This window comes from Perna viridis, chromosome 11, assembly GCF_037379345.1.
Source record: "Perna viridis isolate PV_CMFRI_1.1 ecotype Kerala chromosome 11, ASM3737934v1, whole genome shotgun sequence".
In the NCBI taxonomy this organism is placed as follows: domain Eukaryota; kingdom Metazoa; phylum Mollusca; class Bivalvia; order Mytilida; family Mytilidae; genus Perna; species Perna viridis.
Window position 1 is genome coordinate 9013031 of NC_142455.1, and position 22721 is coordinate 9035751.

General features: G+C 33.4%; 2 protein-coding genes across 3 annotated transcripts; both read right to left on the minus strand.

Annotated features, from left to right (window-relative positions):
• Positions 1-10016: 10016 nt before the first annotated feature.
• LOC148602884 (uncharacterized) lies at positions 10017-12866 on the minus strand. Of its 2 annotated transcripts, none has more exons than XM_088553202.1 (3): positions 12740-12866; positions 11383-11749; positions 10017-10596 (listed from the first exon to the last, which is right to left on the minus strand). In XM_088553202.1, exons 2-3 carry the CDS (start codon positions 11747-11749, stop codon positions 10145-10147), a joined length of 819 nt encoding a protein of 272 aa, XP_088409328.1. In that variant the 5' UTR covers positions 12740-12866; the 3' UTR covers positions 10017-10144. The 2 variants fall into 2 exon arrangements, with proteins under 2 accessions (XP_088409328.1, XP_088409327.1); XM_088553201.1 differs by having other exon boundaries at positions 11371-11749.
• Positions 12867-13796: 930 nt separating this feature from the next.
• Positions 13797-18816, minus strand: LOC148602885 (uncharacterized). The gene is made up of 5 exons (XM_088553340.1): positions 18794-18816; positions 17260-17516; positions 16462-16703; positions 15201-15360; positions 13797-14372 (listed from the first exon to the last, which is right to left on the minus strand). Exons 1-5 carry the CDS (start codon positions 18814-18816, stop codon positions 14221-14223), a joined length of 834 nt encoding a protein of 277 aa, XP_088409466.1. The 3' UTR covers positions 13797-14220.
• Positions 18817-22721: the final 3905 nt, after the last annotated feature.

Consider the following 22721-nt stretch of genomic DNA (forward strand, 5'->3'; position numbering starts at 1 on the left):
AGCATTTAAATACATACAGCACCTGAACCGATCTGTGCATCAAAAATTGCGATCGGCCATCGATCACCGATCATTTTCAGGTCAGTCATCGATCTGTCAAATCGGTCCTTTAACTGGTGATCGCATCACGTGACCACAGAGCGGTCAATGCTTTTTACGGATTTTTTCTTTGTCACTTTTACACATATTTACGAAATGTTATAGATTTAAACATCAATTTATACTTTTATTTTACATGTCATTTATATAAAACATATCTTACGTCATTTTACGTAACAAAACTCCGATCAGATCGATCACCGGCCATCGGTCATCGATCCGTCAGCGATCAAACAGTCAACGGTCATCGATCCGTTAAAGCGTTGCGCGTATCGGTTCAAGGACTGTAACAACGCAATTGTTATCGTCAATTTAGAGCAGAATACATGCAATTTTCTTGAGATATTGATTAAAAAAATATATTATATCAACTGACACAAAACTATGGAACAGCATGTTATTTTTATATTCAAACTACACCGAAAGAATAAGCTGAATTCTTGGTCGAGGGTTTCCATAAGTGGATTCATGTTTATTTGGTGCGAAAACAGTTTTATTATAAGTCATTTAGGGTGAGTTATGCACTTTTTGTGATATTTTATTTATATCATAGATTTTAAGCCATTATTAAACAAAACGACCAAACAATGTGGCTCAAGTTAATAACATCCTTACTTTTACTTTACGTGTGAAAATGATAATTAAGTACAATTCTTTGGAAAAATTAGGCAATGGGTGGCATATAATAATTCTCAATTTTATGTCATAACAAATGTATTTATACTGTTTAATTGATTATCTTTAGATATAACGAATCATCCCTGCCTGGTTTGTAGACAGAACCATAATTAATTATATTTATATTTTCTTTATTTTGCAATTAATTAATTTATCTTATATTTTGTGATCCTTCATGTATGCTTAATGTGATATTTCACGTTATCGTTTCGTATCCTTCAAATATATTACACATTGGGTTTGAATGAAAGTACTAGTTAAGTTTTCATATCTGAAATAAAATCAGGTTTAGAACTTAAAACTAAATTATATGATTAAATTACATTTCTGATAAAATGTTACAAAAGAAAATTTTGAAGTTAATTTTGAATTTCCCTAAACATGACGTCTTCGAAGCCACTATCTTCCGTTTTTCATTAAAATAATTGCTTTCTTTTTTTTTATTTTGAATATCGCGCATAGTCGTAATCATTAATATGATTATATCGATTAGACGGTTGATATAAGTTGAAACTACTGTAAAAAGCTGCTTTTAATTACAGATGTGTGCCACAATAAAGTTTTGCTTTGATCGTGGTAAGTTGACATAATTACCCATTGGCCCAATGCAAACTATATGTTACAAGTGGTATACATGTCTAAATATCAGTATATTTCTAAAACATGAGACTTTTCTGGGAAACAATATATTATAAAAGTATTAATTAAGTGATCATTTATGGATACTACAGAAAATATATTTTGTTTTTGAAATTTTAGTGTAGAGGTAGGCCGTATTAATAGGTCATCGCAACCCGTTCTTTCGTTCTACATGAAAACAAAATTCCCATATGACGACATTTTGCATTTTACAAACTGAGCTAGAAAAATTTATATGAAAAAATTTGAACAATTTTAATGAAGTGAGTAGCGTTTTGTTTTTTACTGAATGATTCTTGTTGTTAATCGTTGTTATTGTAAGTTTTTTTTGGATTCTATTTTTTTTTTTTTTGTGAGTTTGTTTGTTTGTTTGCTTGATTTTTCTTATTGCAAAATGGGAGAATTATTTTGTATTGGAAAGTCATTGTTTTTTTTTTATTTTCATGTAGTAATTTTATTGTGATCTTTTGTTTGTCTTTCATACAACTTAGAAGTAATTAAAAAGTTCCAATACACACTTGTCTTTATTTTGATCATAACGCCAAACATTTGTTCATACATAATTTCATGTATTCTTTCACTTTTAATCTTTTCAGTACTAGCCACTCTCTGTTACAGATTCATAAACCTCTATTGTCAAACGTTCATTGCCATCACTTGGCGTCCATCGCCGTCGTAGTCCTGGTTCGTCGTCGTTAACAATTTTTCAAACCTTTACTCCTCTGACAGTACTTGACCAATTGGAACCAAACTTTGTATGAATGTTTCTTGGGGTATCGTGCATAGAACTGTGGTGGTGAATTTTGATCCGTCGAAACACATGGCCGCCGTAGGTCAATTAATGAGGCTGACTTCACAGCGTCTGTAGTATCCTTTATCTCAAGTTCTTTGGGGGTAGATGCGATTTCTCAAATCCCCGAAATTAGAATTGTTTAAAGGCAATATGTTATCTATATAGCAGATACTGAGATTTAAGGATCTAGCTAGACGACGTTCACCACACTGGACAAATATGTTGTCAATTAAAAATCCCAGCGTTTCGGTAAATATCGCTCTCTGTATATTTGAAAGATGATTTTAAATTATTTCTTACTAAATATATGAGAAATCTCTATCAAATTATATATTTGTATCTAGGTGTACCATATTTTTTTTGGAAAAAAACAACGATGTATATTGTTTTTAAGTCGGGATTTTCACTAAGAATACAGTGTTGAAAAAAAAAAAGGTCTTAATGCTAATATATTCAGATAATAGTCTTAAACTAATTGTCTTCAAAATATCTATCGATTTTCTTAGGATCCACATTCAATTAATACCACTACGGGAGTAACAAGTGTTGTGATATGACTGCAGACCCTCTTCTGACAGGTGTGAGTATAGATTAGAAGTAAAAAGTTTTGGAACAGGTTTGGTGGTACATTTTGCAGATCCAGCTATGAAACGTTGTTTGTATGGATTCTTGTAGAGTTTAGGAATCCAGTACATAGACGGTAAATCACAATCATCGTCCTTGGTAGAGAGACTAAAAGAGGATAGCACAGATTTATGGTTTTCCGCAATCTCTTCTCTGGAGAGTGTGGTAGCAGTATAAGTCTTATCACCGCTATTATTTTCTACGTCTATCTCTGATAATAAACATTAGTTTAAAACGTTTTGCATACTTTTTTCAGGCTTTGTCTGCTGGTACGACAACACATTTGTCATGTTTAGTAGGTAATGTTTTTGCTACACCGGGGTCTTTGAAAACTGATGTAGCTTTGGCATTCCTGACCTACTTAAAACTTTCATTCGTTTCAAAATTAAAGACCTCATGACCTTTAACCACTCTGACAGAATTCCTGTTCTCGCCTTATCCATTTTCTTGCATAGTCCCCGACGGCATCAATAGAACTTTAAAGTTGTAATTCAGATTTATGGAGCGTGGTTAACGGTACTTTGGACCTTAAGAAAGGATATTACGTAGAGATACGACATAAGCAGAAGGACCATATTTGAATGTAGAGTTTTTGGAAGAACAGTCGATTAGTTCAGCCTTGAAGTCCTCAATCCTAAGGTTCTGCAATAGCCTTTTATAATTGAAAATTTTGGATGCAATGGGTGAAGTATAGGAATATGAAATAATTGGTATGGATATGTCTTTAAAATATGGGTGAATTTTGTTGGTAACGTTTTTGTGATGGCGGATGTTAGCCAAATTAATTGCATCTATACCTTTTTGAGAAATGGTAGTGGAAGAAATGATCGTTTTCGTCGTCTTGAATTTTCACACAAAATGGTTTAAATAGTCTGTGGAGACTAATATTCAAAAAAAAAAAAAATCCAACAAGTATCTATAATGATGAAGTGGGTCAGAAACAAGAGTGTCAAGACTTGTTTTGCAAAGGGAGTGTAGTAGATTGAGAGGTATAGAATAAAGTTTAGTTCTAAGGTAATGAAGCCCAAGAGGTTTTTGTATGAAAGGAAGGAAATCATCTATGGAAACACCATGTAAATTAGGTGACGTATAGGGGCGATCGCTATGACTGTGGATTGGATTTTTGTCAAATAAATTCATCACATTTATGCTGTTGTTATATGTTTGAAAGGTTTCCTATATTTTTGATATTGTCATTGCATCCGTAAGGTATTGCAGTACCAAGTCTGCATATCCAGTACTCCTCACTTTCTCTACGATAGTTTTTATTTAGTACGGATGGTATTTTTTTTTCTAAAATACGAACTTTCATAGAGAGGATTGAATTATCTTGTTGATTAAAATGTTGATAAACTGTCGGAAATTTGGTGGAAAATCCCAAACGATGACCAAACATTCTTTTGTTTAATCGTTCTTGAATTTCTCTGACAGATACTAATCCACATAAGTTTTATTTTAATCCATATATTAAGTTTGTTGATTTGCAACTTAAGTCATCGTGACTTCTTGTATGGAAGGTTTTGTTTGTAAGGGAACTGGAGAAATTGAAGTCAGTTTTAAACTAGAATGCTGCATATTTTTTTCAATTTATAGTACCACAATTTGATATATATACTTTTATTTGCATCGTATTGAAGAGTTTGAAACGATGATAAACAAGTTTTTCGAAATTAACAGAAATACAATATGATATTATATGACAATAAGTATTATTCCAAGATCCATCTTTAGAGTCAGTTTAATTTAATGAAGCATGGAAGAGAGAAAATGAAATATGAAAGAATTGTACGCTGGCTTAAATCAATTCAGGCTGAATTGTTCAATTTCCTTTTTGATAAGCGAGTACTCGGTTTCACATGACAATATACTGCATACGAAGTCCTGAAATGACATGTTTCCTAGGTAGACACTAATGGTAATCGGATTTATGTCTATAGTTCTTCACCAGAAAACATAACGAACATCATCAATATAATCGCATGAACTAAGGAAGTGGATGCATGGATCAGATAATAATTTCCGACATCTGAGTTTTTTTAAGTGAATGGTTCAGTTTGTATGAGGTAGCATAATGAAATCACATAATGCACTTGTAAACGAAGGCTAGGATTAAGCTGTGCAACTTTCCAGACTGCGTGAGGTTTACACGAGGGATGAATTGTTTTAAACATGTTGAAATTGGGTTCAATGTTCATTCGAAAATTCTATTCAGATGAATCAATTTCGGACACGGCTAATTTTATTATGTTTTTCCACAACTACTTCGACGGAAATTTATCTTTGTGTATGAAAGTGTCAACATATTCGGTTAAATTTCATCTATTTAGTAAGTCTAAAATGTCAGTAAAAATCCAATATTTTTAGTGGTGTCATATCTGGTGTATCTGATCCTCCGAAGAAGAATTCTAAAGGAAAGTGAGCATTTTCAAGGTTACGAATGCGATTAATGGTTTCTTTCTCATAAATAAAGCTAGAGATTGGAAACCAGCCTAATAAAGATACACACATGTCACTCCTTGTTAATCTAGGGAGTCCTTGATTGACTTATGACTTTATATATGTGGTGCTGCGCTCTTTCAAGCACAACACATTCAGTCGATGATATTCTACCCCATTGTTCACAGCCATATATAGCTTTTGAGTACACTAGTCGTTCTATTATCTTTGAACACACTAATGGGTAAAGTATTGCAGTGTGAACGTCTAGTCGGATTGTACATGCAGGCAGAGCACGTGACGACCGACATGCTTTCATGGTTCTGTCGAAACTTTTCAAGGATAAATCGTGTATGATTCCTATATGTCATGCAGATTTGACAAGTCCAATATTGGTGTCATATAAAGAACGTTGGTGTAATAGTGCGATGCTTTCCCAATTGTGACCGTTTCCTCGTTGATGGGGAGAAGGAAAATCCGGCGAACTTGTTTCAATATCATATATGTTAGCGTCAACATTGGTTCATTAATAAGATCGCTTATAAATATGAGATATAATTTAGCTAAAAAAGCACTTCCCTGCCGAATTCCGCGTTTTCGTTCAAAAGTTTTTGATACTGATCCCTGTGATAAAACAGATCCACGGAAACTGCGATACATATTGTTAAGAAGTAACCACAGTTTGCCACATTCTCCATACTCATAAAGAATATACGTAGAGCATCATGTGGTACTGTATCAAATGCCTTGGCACTGTCTAGCAATACAACATATACAGTGCCATTACGTTCCACATGGTGATAAACTAACTCTTGAATGAGGCATTAATACAGCATAAATGTTTTTGATAGGCAACTTGTTGAGGGTTTGGGAACTCTCTCCGTATTTCAGTGAGCTTTATGTCTATAAGCTTTCCAAAAACTTTCGTTTCACATGGAACAAGAGAAATGCCTCTGTATGAGTTCGTATCAGTTTTTGTTTGGTATCACCTTTATAGGATGTATGATCATACTCTTTCGCCAATCATTCGATATCAAAGCGTTTTCCATAATGATGTTGGATAGGTGGCACAGATATTTCACTGAAAGATTACCCCATACCGTATGTGCTTATAGGTTATTCCATCGTGCCCACAGGCTTTGTTTGGCTTCAAAGTTTTGTAAATTTTCAGGAATTTATCTACCGAGAATATTAAGGCTTCCGAATTGTCAGCTTTTGCAACATCACGAATTTTATTTACCTGTTCAGATATGGTTTTTTCACGGTTTTTATCTTTATAGATTGTTGATGAAAACCTATCATAGAAATGTTCACACCAAATCTCGTTGATGGTCTCCGGTTCTGAATAAATAAAACTGTTCTTCCTGAGTTATGTGCACATCGGAGATTTCTTTTACCGCTTATTAATTATAGACCATACATGCTTCTGATCAAAAACAATGTCTGATTCAAGTTTTGCAGAAATGGCAGCCTGGAAATTATCGTAAGCTCTGCAAAATGATTTTCGGAAATTGACTTTTGCGTGTTTATACTTCGTAAAGACAGCACAATCACACAAATGGCAGTTACAAGTAGACTTCCAGTAGGAATGTGAAGTTCGTATTTCATTCCTTAAACAAGTCAATTCCTCGGACGAGCAAGGTTTACAATTTTTCTGTATTTAACATGCGGTAAAACTTCGTGTTAGGCTTTTGTTCATCGCTGACACTTTTTTTCCCAGTTCGAATCAATCGAGAAAGAGTTAGCATTTCGATCAGGAAATTCTAAAGTCCACATATTCTGAGGAACTGCAAAAGTATAATCTTCAATGAGGTTTTATCTATAGCTCGGTCCCATGCGACTTTATTGGTATCGGTGGTTTTTGACGGTTGGACGTATGAACATCCAATTTCAAGCGAACTTATGACAGGGAGACGATCAGAGACGCCAATTGCTACATCATTACATACATAAGTTTTTTTTAAATATAGGTAAATTGTCAGAGTTGATTATAATGTGGTGGATCCCTATTGCAGGACCATCTTCGCAATATTGAAATGTACATACTGGTCCCTTGCTCATCGCTAATGTAGAGGACAACATTGCCTTTAATAGTTTAAGAGATTTAGCAAAGATGTTCTTGTTGATTTTTTATATAAACCAACTTTTATATACCAACTGTCATCTTTCACATTGTGCGTAACAATAGACATGATAAAGCCAAGTCTACATTGAAATTTACCCGTATGATCCTCATCAATACCCGTTAAAGTACACCGGAGAATGTTGGGTACTGTATAAACATCATTTTCCTTTAATTTACTTTTGTTACTATGTATGTATGATTATAGTTACTTTGTTGTGTTTGTCTGTTTTCCATGTCTTGTCTTAGGTTAATAAATGTTCCTTTTTGTGTTTGTACTTTTCCATGTCTGGTCTTTGTCCTTGGAATATATTCGTTTGATTTCTGCTAGAATCTTGGTTTCCGTGATTATTCCATTACATGGTTATCCATTTTAATAGCGGAAACGTATGTATTAAGGAGTGAGGGCTCTCTAAGAAATTCCCTGGATGATTTTCTATAGTTTATAGTGTATTACTCTCCCAGCCTCCTCTTTTTAAAGTTTCAAAGCAACCCCCTTTTTGACAAATATACATTAATATGTGTTTGATCACTACTGACTGAAACAAACTTTGGAGACATCTGTAAAAAATAGTTTTTGCCGAATTTAATAATAAACTGTAGTGGAAACATTTTATCGAGTGTAGAGATTTTTTAAAATCATACGAAAAATATAATAATTTAAAAATAATTTTAATTATACACAAATATGTTTCCTCAAGTATTTGCCATTTACTCGTCTCCATTGCTGTATACCACTTTGTGTAATCACGAAGCAAATTTGAGCCACAGTTTAGTTTACTTGTGATTTTTGTTCCAATATGTGAGGTGCAAATTTGAATGATTAACAGATCAATATGAAGACTAAACAAATATAAGACTCAAACTACAAGTGACTATGCCATATCGTTTGATTTTAAGTAATCAACTGAACAATGAAATAAGTTAAACGATGTTGATTCATTTTTTTCCTTCTTAAATGCAACAGTAAACTTGATACATTCGTACAAAGATAACAAAAAAGCAATCTTGGTATATTCAAATATGCCTTGTTGACCTTGACCTATACTGATCGACTGCATCTTATTCGGTTGAACAGTCGTATTAAATCTAAAAAAAACCAAAACGTTAAACAATCAAAGAACTCGCAATTGATTAGGGTAAATAACAATAGATAGTGACAGATGAAAGGAAATAATACATATAGTGTAACATTCATATTTTTTCATTGGTTATCATGATCACGTGATTCAAAGGATATTCAACGGACGTGCAACCTTGTTTCTGCTTTAATCAAAAGAATACATATAAAGACTAGTGTCGAAATATATAAATTCCATACAAATTCTTATCTGATCAAAGAGTATAATAAAGTGAAAAGTGAAAGTAGATCCGAAATTCCACCAAAAGCAAACACTTAAAATGTAGATTCAGTAAAAAAAAACCCATTCCTTGTCCCCACCACCTAACATTTTACTATGCTAGCCTGATACCGTAATATTGTTGAATCAGTCGTTGCTACATGTAGACTGCTTTTTTAGTTCTATGTGAAGGACCGAGTTTGTGAGGTTTCATGTGCAATACTTCAACTACCATTAATTATTTACAGCTTTGTTCTATTGATACCCTGGTGTCTGTTTCACAAAATGTCGTAAGTGTAAAATTGATCGTAAGTAATGACGTCATAAACTAAAATATCACTGTGACGTCATGATTTATGATCAATTTCACATTTACGACTTTTTTTGTAAAACTGAGACCTGGTGATAGCTAGGAACAGTTACATTTTTCGTTTATAACAGTGTAACAAGTCCATAGTCACATGCAATAAGCTTCTCAAACCAAAAACAAAAACTTTTGTGCTGACACTAAATATGATACCAGTGGCAAAACGTGTCTTGGTTGTTCAGTTTATTCGCAAAACACTTTTTGAAAACTTGGTACAGAAATACAATAAAGTGAAAGTACTAAGATTTTATTTTGGGCAACACAGGTAGATTGGTTTATTCAACACAAATATTATCAATTCCGACTGACTGACCCAATGATCAAGAACACATTATTTTGGATACCTCAATGCATTTCATTGATTCTATGAAAATTTTGGTCAATTGTATTGAAAAAAAAATAGTGTCGCTGATTTTTCCCTGTGAGTTGCATAACATATAAAAATATTGTCTTTTTTGATATAAACATAAATACGCAACCTCTCAACAAAATGTGATACTTTATGTCACTGCTAGAACAACGAACACATAGAGTTTCGTTGGTTTTCCTTTGGGTTAACAGTACGACTGATATTCCATATTTTTCTTTTGCTTTTGTTACTTTGTATGTATGATTATTTTAGTTACTTCCTGTTCTTTGTGGTGCGTGTCTGTTTTCCATGTCTGGTCCTTTTCCCTGGATTACGTTATTTCGATTACCGCTATAACCTATAACCTATAAAATTACTACAGAATATGTATTTTTTGTATTTTTTTTCTTATTGACTTGCATAATTTTAACACATCAAAAGTCAAGATCGACCTATATCTCGGACTGCTAATAAAAGTTTTGTATGTCTACCATAAACTGCTGATTCGTGCATGACACGATATATGAGCTAACCTTGTGTGAAAAGATTGGAATAAGAGAAATAAGTCGTACAAAAATGATACATGTACATTATTTTCTTTTAAACATATACAGGTATGTAGATTTATTTGCTAAAATTGAAAAATGATAACATTATTTCTGGTCCTACGAATAGATGATACAAAGGACGAACAGAACTAGTTCGTTGACATAAAGGGAGCCAGTTTTGTATACAAATCAGCATTTGGATTTCCGGTTTGGGTAGAACGAAAAACTGGTGGGGTAATCGGTCTATAAAAATCCGCAGTTTCTGTCGCAGACCTAAAACGACCAGTTGATTTCAAAATTATATCCATTTTTTCCCATCTTTTTAGTGAAATCTTTAGTCTCGTTTCCATACTTATTTCTTCAAACTGTGGACGTGTAACAAGATTATCAAAGCATTTTTTAGATGCAATATCCACACACTGGTCTAGATAACTGACTAACTGGTATCTTTCTGCTTGTAGTATGTTCTTAACGATCTGAGCCGAGCTGATTCCATTTCCAAGTTGTTTACATTTTTCTGCTAAAAAATTATCTGCCTTTTCTAAGCTCCGTTTTGTGTTATACTCTGCTGCTAGTGGTAGTATATCATGGACTGTTTTGTCTAAAATTAGACCAAATAGACAATTAGTAGTCTAGCAAAGGCGTACGGACATACGACCATGAGCATAGCCCAAAACTACCAACTCAATTTTAATGAAAAATGTTTATAAAATACAGTAATACCTGCATGTGTACAAATGTTCAATATTTTGTGGTTTGATTACAGTTGTAAGACTTTACAATGTTGGTCACATGTTGATGCTATTTAAAAAAAACACGGTAGGGAATGGTACATTTGTATTTGCTGTTTTTGGATACATTTGCATTCAGAAAACAATTTCCGCGCCCAAGAAACAAATTTATATATTCCTTTATGATAAACTATGTCATAATCAATGTATTTAACAAATATGCAGTAGTTTCTTGGCCACCATCTCTTTGCCAGATAGTGACCTAAACGTACAAAAAAACCAACAGAATTTATGAACTTGGGTTCACTTCAAGCAATAGTTTTATTCTTCCGATGCATTAGATTTCGAAAATCTTTTTGTTTTCTCAATTCTTACGGGCTCGAGTCTCAAAACTCACAATTAACATAATGATTTCAGCTTTTGATGAGTACTTTCAGCCGAAATTTAGGTCAATAAGTACAATTACCGCCCTTCCTAATTTTGTTATTATAATTCATTTACGATATTACATACATGTGCAATTACTAAGAAATCTATAAAATACTTAAATACGAATATTATCTTATCTTATACCGGTAATCGTTATTGAGGATAATATCAAATAATAAAACATGTTTCATTTTTAATGTAACAAAGTAATTTGCCTTGGAATTTACCCGTGAGAGCCTCATCAATTCCCGATAAAGTACACCGGAGAAAATCGACTACTGTATTAAGATCTTTCCCCTCTAGGTCTAATTCCTTGTCTTCTTTCTTGTACTCTGCCGAGGACAACAAATCTTTAAACACTGGTGATTCAGTCATTAGTTGTTCCTTGTTGACATGTAGTACAGTATCGTCCACTTTAATTGCCAGATCTTGTTTGTGAAAGAGTGAAAGTCTTCTTAAGGATTCTTCCGGAGAGATTTGTGCAGTATATGGTTCAATTATGCTTTCTTCTACCTCTGGGGAAGCAATTTCTCCAAATACTAGTCGTGTCGTACTTGAATTAAAACTGAATCCACTAGCCTGTGGTCCAAACATCTATAAATAAAAATAGTTTTAAAAAATTATGTTAAAACCTAGCCAAAATTTATGGACAGCTATCGAGTGTTGAAATTTTTCTGAAGTATATGAAAATTATCATTTATAAAACGAAAGAAACCTTTTGATATTAATCACTTGCGAAGTATCCCTTATCTATCAACTACTTTCCTTAAGTAAACGCCAATGCATGCCATCAATTTAAAGTTTGGAATTCTTATTGATATCAAATGTGTATTTTACGGAGAAATTAGGATTGCATGTAGAAGAAAAGTAGTAAAATTTCGTGAAACTACAATTTGTTATGCCTAGTTATTTAGTTAGATTCTTCAAAAAAAAAAAAAAAATAGTTGACCGCAGTTGTATATTTCTTTACTATTCATTGTGTCTTACAATTCATATTTTCTCAGAAGATGAAAACAAAATCGGTTAAAATCTTATTTGGTTTGTTGACAAAGACCCACATATATAAAGATCGACTGGAATTAATTCGACTTGTCATGAAAATCATCTTATAGGTATAGGACAATACACAATTAATTAATCGATAATTTTTCATCAGCAATTTACATAAGGGTCTGACATTTTGCAATGCAATGTTAAAACTGTCGAATTTTTAGTGCAAATGCTTGAACGTAACCCGCCGGGGCTCGAACTCGTGTCATCTATGGCAACATCACCTGCAATAAGTCTAGTGCTCTGCACCATTCATCAGACAACACATTATAATCGAAATAACATTCGCTCAAAGGGTGATTATTCATATTAAGTTTAACCTTGGGTTGCTATGGAAACTATGTTATATAAATTTTCACTAGTTGATAGGAAAAGCCATGGGATATAAATTTGCACTTCCTCCTCTGTGTTTACAGAGTATACATATCTATTGATATTGAACACTGTGATTCCAAAAAAAAAAGGTCAAAATAAGCAGTAAAAGTAGGAAACGTGTTCAAAGTATAGAAATATAATCAAAATTTAATATTTTACCTTGATATTATCCGCGGAACTAGACTTTATATTACCATTTTCTGTAAACTAAAATAACAACTTTCTCTTTGTCATGACGTATTAAATCTAGTTTTAGTTTCACTATTAGTTCAATGACTTTCTGAAAATATACGTGAAGTACATTGTACCGGCCACCGTTAGAATGGCACATAAGGTGTTACATTCTATTCATTTTCTATAAGTGATAAAAAAACATGCTAGAGTAGTCATGAATAACAGGGAAGGATTCAGGCAGAGGCGTGGCGGGCGTGCCCCCATCCCCACAAAAAAATTTGCAAAGCATGGGTGTTAAGGGGTAGATTTATGCTGTTTTAGGTTGAAACCTTAAATTCTCGCTAATATTACCACAAAAGATATCTACATTGCACCTACCCTAGAAGAATATATCAAAAATTTAATTTTAAATGTGCCCCCCCCCCATCTAAAATCCTAGATCCGACCCTGAATAAGAGAAGATAAGATAAGAAAATACTTTATTACAGAAATACATTAATGCTGTAGCAGTAATACCATAAATCATTTATGAACAGCATGACAGTTTAAGACAAATCATAGCAGAGTTCAATCACAATATTATGTTAATTATCTGATGTAATAAATTCCAAGCATCTTTCAAAAAATATTATAAACAATTCACTTTCTAGCACATTTTAACAATGATATGAATTTATTCACATTTGACCATGAACAATAGTACCTTGGTAGATATTTCAGTCTAAGCTGTTTATAAGCTGGACAAATCATAAAATGGTATTCATTCTCTGTACACATCATATTACAACGTTTACAAAGTCGTTCATCACGAGGCATGTTAACGTGTAGTCTCTATGTTGGCCCAACATGTAGTCCCTTACGTTGGCCCAACGTGTAGTTCTTTATGTTGGCCCAACATGTGGTCCCTTACGTTGGCTCAACATGTAGTCGTTTATGTTGGCCCAACGTAAAGGACCACACGTTGGCCAAACGTTTAGTCTCTACGTGGGTCCAAAATATAGGATCTACGTAGGCCCATCATGGATTTGTTTAAACCAGATAATCAACTAGCACAGAACTGACAATGTTAATCTTCTACAGATTAAACACCAACATTAATCAAGTAAATAATTCACGTATTAACCATTGGCCAGAGTTGGGCCAATTTTTGTCTATATATTAGATTGAAAGCCAACTAAAGGCCAACCTTTTGCCAACATATCAAACCATTAGCCACTGTTGGGCCGACTTTTTTTGCAATATATCACAAAACAATGTGCTAATTTATCAAATTATGTTCCAATGTTGTGCCAACATATCAAACCTTTAAAAAGCACACTAGCTGTGATATTCCACTTGTAAGAAACTTTGTAATCTTCACCCAGTTGTAACAGAACCACTGTATGACAGATTTACAAGATCAAACTTTCAGTATTTATTAATCAACTTTTCATGCGTATGCAAACTGATATTTTTAATAGAACAGTTTAAGAATTTTGCTCATTGCCATTGTCATTTGTTTTCAATCTTCCCTTTCTTCCTCCACTTTGGTCCTTGGCGAAGCGAAGCCAATCTTTTGCCACATCTTCAATATCCTTGTCAGTAGCACCCAAGCATAGCCTGTTAAAATGTGCTGCCTCTAAAAAAATTAGAGAATAAAGAATTGAATGCTTGAACTTAAGGATATGAGTAATGTAATAAATGTTTACATTTTGTAAAATATTGGTAAAGTGGCCTCTCACAAACATTTCGTCAATCAACATAATGTATGTAATAATCTGCAAGTTTAATTGATGACGCTGATTTATTCCATTGTTTTTAGGTGCAGCTATTTTTAAAATAAGTTTTTTTTCTAAAGCGCATGACTTGTGTTAGCTGCACTTCATTTTATGTCAATTGCCTAAAACATTTTTGAGATTTATTATATGAGATGACAAATACCAAACGATGCTTGATACAATCCATCCACTAATGTTTTAAAGATGAGAAGATTTTTATACTTATTTGACAATAAAATACTTTGAAGGGTGCACCTTGATAAGACTACACACTTCAAGTCCTGAAAAGTTGGGTCAAGTATGGGCACATCAGTCAATCTTGATACAGATTCAATCGCAATTAAACATTCCACACAAGATGAAAATCTGACCAGTATCAATGTAGATCCTTATTCATATATGGTTCCAGTCACAACCCCCAAATCAATAGCGGCCTTCTTTTAGGTGTATAGCACCTTACAGTACAATTTCATAGACATTCATTCACATACATGTGTCGTCATGTTATTATCCAAACAACAGGAAAATGCTTGTTTTTTTTGTCTCTTTTTGGTCCCTCATTCCTCGACAGCTACAGTCACAACCCCCAAGATAAATCCTTGCTCTCCATGGTATGATTTTAAAGAGATCCGTTTACTCATGTTTATTTTTGTTCTAATGTTTTTCTATAAATCATTTAAAATACTCACTGAATAGGGCTTTCTTTAGCTTTAAGGTGGAAAAGGACATTTTATTTCCTTTTCCCATCCAGTTAAGCTTGATGGCTAATTGGTTATTGATCATAGCAGCCATAAGCCTCCTTACAGTCTCCTTAATATCTTTGCCACCAATGGTGTTGAGCAGTCTAACCTATAAATATTCATTCATTTTCTTAAGTAATATTATTTCAAAAGATAAAAATGAACTACATACTATATACATGTAAGTCTTATTAGACTTTTCCATTTCATCAAAATAAAACTACTAATTTGGAAAAAAATAACTCTGCAGGCATAAATTCTGGCCCGTACACTAAGGGTTGTGTGTGACCACTCCCATTTTTTAGGTAGTATTTCAAAATCCTAATGATGTTTGCATCAAGACCCCTTTTTCTTTTGTAATCTTCCCCCTCCCCCCCAACACAACATTTTTTGTAATGTACATGTAATTGCACCCCCTTCAGTCAAACCATGAACTGTACATTAAGAAAGCAATGCATCAATTATTGTGACTTTATCTATTACCAGTTAGTTGAAAATTTAATTGTAATTACATGTATTTTGATTTTCAAATGTACATGTATATGTTTCGTTTCCCTTCCAATTTCGAAAAACACCTAAAAAATTCTCTTATTTTATAGTATTACGATTTTGTCTTTTGCTGTAAAAATGCAAACTTTTTTGGAAAAATGATAGAAATAATAAAACATTATATTAATTTCTACATTCAAAGTCCTTGTGTCAGTAGAATATCAAAGTGTTTTCAAAGGCAGAAAATGGTTGAAATAATCAAAATACCCAGGGTCCGGTCTCTAAACTTATACCAATCAGGTTGTTTGAAATCCAAGATTGAAGAAACACTGATTTTTTTTTTATGAAACTGGACTCAGAAGGCAAAATATAATGAAGCAACTTCATTATTTACCGACAACTTTGTATTATCGACACTAGTGAATATGATGCATTTGCCATTAAAAAACATTGAACCTTGAGTTTGACCACCCCATTTATACATGGAATTCCCTGCTTCCACTACATGTTTTAAGGAAGTAAGTAAATGAACTTAAAATTTAAAAAAAAATCATTGTTTTATCTTAAAAGGATATATTTGTACAAATATATTTATATGTACATGTATGCATCCATTTTTGAATATTCCATAATACTGTCCTGATAAATGGGCAAGCAGAAATTCATTAGATACATAAGTTTTTTTTATCAAAAAAGAAAACTATTAATTCAAGATAATTACCAATCTTTTGTCGATTTTTTCATCATCAAGTTGTACCTCAGCTTGATGGATCTGATCAATTGGGGTGACCCGCAAAGTTGGCATATCTTCCTCGGTCACCTCCATGTCTGGTGATCCTTGTGCAAGATGTTGTCTGCTGTTGCTGTTGTCCAACCTTGCCAAAACATTTTGTAATAGTGTGGTGTTTTGGTGCACTTGTGTTTTAATCTGCTCCATACAAGTTAACAGCTTTATTTCTAACCCTGAAATTGCATTTATTGATGGAGATAAATCAAAGGTCAAAGGTATGACAAATGTCATATAAAAAGTTAACAAGTCTTGTATTCCGTATCAATTCCATTGTAAAGTGGACTAGTTACACAAAGGAACCAATATGACTTGTTTTTTAAATTTTGATACAAGTGCATGTACATGTATTCTGAAAACTATTTTTACAAATACTAGTTAATATAGATTTTTAGTACTGGATAACCGGATATAGATTTCCCTTTTTCTCAAAGATGACCTTAAACAAACGATGTGCTAAATTTTCATTTTACACTTAATTTTGAGATATTTAAGTCTTGAATAAATAGTTTTATGTGAGAAACTTCTTTTTAAATTACTGAAGTTTTGACAGTTTCAAACTCTATTTACTCATTACTTCAGTAACATTTTGCAAGATGACAGAGAAAAATTCTCTGAAATATAAGGTATAATCTACCTTAAGATACCAGTACACCAAACAGTTCAAAAGCTTTTACACCCCAACTATTTTATGTGCATATATACATCGTAGGTAAGTACATGTATATTTACCTTGAACTTGTTGAAAACCAGAAGAGGATGCTTCATTTCTTGCACTCCCAACCAAATCAATTATATTTGTTCTAGAGTCCTTAACTGATGATCCTGGAGATGGTGACTTTGGTGGACTGGGTGGTTCTGGACTTGGGAATTTCCTAAAAAACTTCTGTTTCCTAGGAGATTTTCTTGTTACAAGTAGGTCATTTCTTTTCTTCTTATGGAACTCTTCAATATCCTCTTCAGAAGAACTTTCATATCTTTGATTTGGTCTTAAAAAACAGTACTGGTACATCAAATTCAAAATAACTTAAAGATGTGAATTTATACATGTATTTGTCATTGTAAATGCTCTCTGATAGCATTTTTTGTTTGTGTTTTATTACATTGTATGTACGTAGCAACCATTTGATTTTTTACACAAAAGGTCATCCTGAATTTTATTTACCATAAGCTACCATCCTATCTTTTTCCAAATTTAATTATAAGCCCCCGTCCCTTTTCCCTCTAAAAATTAAATGGTTGCTCCTTAAGTCCATCTGTTGGTCAAATTAAAATTTATTTATTTGCTGAATTCAAAATTACTAGATGTTTAACTTAATCACATAAAATTGTGACATCATAACTGTTTTACATAATTGTAAAAGGTGAGATAATATCATACCAGTACATGTAACAATCATGCATTAGTCTCATATGTACAATTGTTCTCAGGGGCGTAGCTAGGCCTGTTTTAATTGTACGCAAAATTACGGCAAGGGGTCTTTGGGGGGGGGGGGTTCGCTCAAGGCCCCCAGTGAGTCATTGCATAAAACCTTTATTTCATCTTTAAAATGTGTGTTTTTATTTTTGTTACTTTTTCCGAAAGTACGTAACTGCGTATTTGCGTATAGGCAGCTACGACCCTGGTTCTCCTCAGTTTTTTCAAGTAACAAAAAATTTGGATAACATCTCTTCCTGTGAAATTAATAACTTGTCCTACTTGTGTTTCAGCTTGTAACATAATCTACAGGAAAATCAGTTCTCAAATAAAAATTGTATAACAATGCCAGCTAGTCTGGCAAATCAGCCGTTGGACGTCAGAGCAATCTCGGACAAATTGTCATGATGCCAAAGGCCTCCGGAGCATTGGTCTCTTCCATGCCTGCACTACTTTTGCCATTCCAGAATTAGTGGAGGAACGTCAACGGTACGGAACTGGAGCTGCTTTGGAGTTTGCATTCTTACGAGGTCCCGGTACGGGGTTATTTCCAATGTTCAAAATGGACCGGTAGTAAATGGATGGAAAGCCGTTTCAGGTTAACAAATGTTCTAAGTTCTTGAGATATGTGTCAGAAGAAAACTCAGTGAAATTGCTCACTTTTGCTTTCAAGTGTTTACTTTGATTTGAGTGATAATATGAATATTTTTAGCTACAAATGATAAATGTGCACGGCCTTGAATCTCGCACCCCTAACGACCCTGTTGAGAAATATTTCTTGTATTTCATAAGAAATACATTTTTCAATATTTTGATATCTCAAGCTAAAGTCATAATATAGAACATTACCTGTCAAGATACGTTTTAGTCATGGTTATCATACACTGTGAAGCTGTAATTTCAATAATGCAAATATCACATGCATGTCCCTGAAACTATGTTAAAAGGCTAAATTCTTCTATGCTCAGTATTCTACACATACATGTAAGCAACATTGCCTTCTTTAATAAAAAAAATAACATTTAAAGATTTTAAAAATTATGACAACTACATGTATTCACGGAAAAGGGGGGGGGGTAAACTCAACGGGTAAAAGGGTACTGGTGTGCGGCCCAGAAAATTTTTACCCACCCCATTTTTATATTCTGGCAATGAAAAACTGACACCTATTCATTCATATGTAATGTATTTATGTAACCAATTAATATATATGTATCGTTTTATTGTTATTCAAAGCGAACTTATTAAAAATATCCATCGCCATTCAGCAGATTTTTCTCTTTCATTTGATATTAATTTCATTTTAATAAATGCAATATTTTTCACAAACATTCAATGACAAATCATACATGTAATTTATGAACCTTTAAAAAGGTGATTTTTTTTTTGCTTTAATATGTGTCTAAAAAGACATTTTATTGAAATTTTGAAAATATTTAAAAAAATATTTGGAAATATTTACATTCCTCTTATTTTGAATAAATAAAAAATAAATGTGCAATTCTCTAATCTTTTATGTTTAATTTGAGGCATCACTCATCTAAGTCCATCCACTTGTTTTTACAAATACCCTTAGCAAAGTTACCCTATTTTCAACACAGAAGTTTGAGAAAATTGGCTAATAACCAGCCAATTAGCAACGGCAGTATTCTACAGTATATAGATTATTACAAGTGAGTTCTCCCTCTAATATACACTCCCTGCTATGATGTAGTTTGCACTGTGTAACGCATTTATGAATAGACCTACAAGAATTTCAGACAGGGACCTTACATTTGTATTACAGATTTTTAGTATATATACCGGGTAGTCCCTGTTTTTCGGACTAAAAATTTTGTTTTTCATGGCTGTCAACCAAAACTTTAATTCCTCCACTCCTCACAGTGGATTCACTTGCAGGGTAACTCCTCCACTGTGTCTCCACCAAAGTAAAAACTGTGATAAAATTGATCCATTTCAATAATTATCAATATTTTTTTTCTGTCCATTACTGAAATGTTATTAAACTGGCAGATCCTTTGAATATATCTTGGTCTAAAAATTGGAAAAGTAACCACAGACAATTTTTCAAATGGTGACTCCACTGTGTTAGAAGGAGATACTGTGACTTCACTGACAATACAATCTGTGCCCCATGTTTGGCTTTGACTTAGGATTTTGATAAAGTTCTCTCAGAAGATTTGAAACACAGATAGGCATAACCTCTCTCCTCACAACCACTACTGAGTCATCTACTCTATCTCTATTAAGACGACGACTTTTTTTTCTGAGGTACTGCTCATGACTCCAGGCTCCTCATTCTGTATCATTCTCCAAAATAGTTTCTATTTGGTTTTCCTAATAGCACTAATGTGAGCCCTTTGCCCTTCACATAGCCAACTTTGCCTTTTTGCATTGAGTACAAGAACATTCCAAACGCATATCCCAATCTACTTCATGCTCAATGTCTTCCTGATGGTTTGGCCCACTTTCATAGCTTTTGAGATTTTATAACTAATCTTTAGTAACAGCCAAAGAAAGTACACTTGCATTCTGCAGATTTTCTATTTTCACTGACGTTTACAAAGTTTATTTGTCATCATTTAACGAAGTGGGTCAGAATCAACTTTATGGGCATTTTGGGGTATTCTGTGGGTAAAGTGTCTATACAATTTACTATGAATTACTTGTTGGCCAAAGATTACCACATGTCACTGCTAGAAATTTATTTATCATTGTTCGTAAAACTTTATTTTCTCGGCAGATCATTTTTTTCATTATTAGGCGACTTAATTAAAACCTATCATCCCCTCTAATGAAACAAAAATGCATGACCTTTGACACCGAGGTTATAGAAGGATAGAGATTTTTAATCATTATCCCAATCCTCAAAACATTGCAACAATCATCAGATGGGAGGTATATACCTGTCAAAAATAAAATGTTTCGAAAGGTAATAGTAATCCTTACAAAATACATCAATTAATATGAATAAAATGCTTAACTATAAATTCCTTGATGGCCCCATATTTAAGTGGGAAATTTGTAACCGTCACAGTTTGGGGGGGGGGGATTTTGAACAAATGAAAATAAATGTATCATCATGGAAGCACTACGACTTCAGAATATTAATATAAATATAGAAAATAATCAACGGCCAGAAAAAAGGAAATACGCAAAAGATAATTTTAAAAGAGTCAAGAAGAGAAATATTGCCAGAAAAGATAAAGCAAAACCAACTGATGGAAAAATTAATTTAACATGTGAATCAATTGATATAAAAGACCATATATATATTTATATATATAAAATGGCCAATGACATCAAGTGTGCCATGGGTGGTGAAAGTCCTAATAGAACAACAAATAAAGACATGCATTTATAAGTATTTTCTTTTTATATAAGAAATAAATTAACACAAAATTTGGATCCTGAGAACCAAAATGATGATAATGATGTTCCATTTTTAGACTGTTTGTTTACAGCTTGTGAAATTGAAGCATCCCAACAACAGCATTCTATTCAAGTCTATTGTAGCAAACAATAATTAACTCTAAAAGTCTGCATATATTTACCTAGACAAACGGTCGGCATTCCAATGGGAACAAATTGTGCTCCTTTACTAGCTGACCTATTCCTTTACTCTTATGAGGCTGACTTAATAGCTGATCTGATCAGAAAGAAAGAATATTGTTTGGCTAGGTCCTTCAATCTCAGTTTCCGCTATACAGATGACGTGTTATCTGTAAACAATCTAATGTCGGGGATTTGATACATCGCATTTATCCAAAAGAACTTGAGATAAAAGATACTACAGACACTGTGAAGTCAGCCTCATATCTTGCCCTACACTTAGAAATCGATGGTAAAGGAAAACTATTGACTAAACTTTACGACAAACGTGATGACTTTTCATTCAGAATTGTCAACTTTCCTTTCATCTGTGGCAACATCCCTTCGGCTCCTGCGTATGGAGTGTTCACATCACAACTCATATGTTATGCCAGAGCTTGCCGAAACTACGCAGACTTTTTGCATCGCGCTAGAACTCTAACAAATAGGCTTCTGGAACAGGGTTATGTTGCTACAAGATTGAAGTCATCACTACAGAAGTTTTATGGTCGTCATCATGAACTCGTGGATCGTTATGGTGTATCCATCAGCACCATGAAAACTGATTTATTTAACGGGTCATAGTTTTCCTTTCCTCGTTTGTCTACCCCGGACTTGACTTTTTATGAGCAACTCGGCGGGTGTTTCTAGAAAAGCAGAGGACGCTTACCCTACCGGTGCACCTGGTCCATGCTCCCAGTTTTTGGTGGAGTCCGAGTTGCTCATTAACTTCTGTTACTTTGTATGTATGATTTTAGTTACTTTATGTTCTTTGTTGTGTATGTCTGTTTACCATGTCTGGTCTTTGTCCCTGGATTACATTATTTTGATTACCGCTATAACCTTGGTTCCCTTGATTACTCTAGATAACCACACGCGCATTTGTTTTTATTTTACACACAGCTGTTTGTTTAAGTACAGCCCACATGTCCTTATGTAATAAAACGTAATTGCGCGTGTTCCCCGATCAGGCTGATCGGATGCTGCTGGTTTAAGTGTAAGTTTTGTTTCGTAAGAATCAGGCAAAATGGGAAAATCAGAAACATGCATGTGGAAACCCTACCAACCTAACAATATCAAATCACTATCTTTCTCTATCTAATGATAAATATTATAATGACAAACACAAACTTTAGCTTGTAATCTCTCCTTTGAAATAGAAAAAAAAGCAAATGCGTTTATAAAA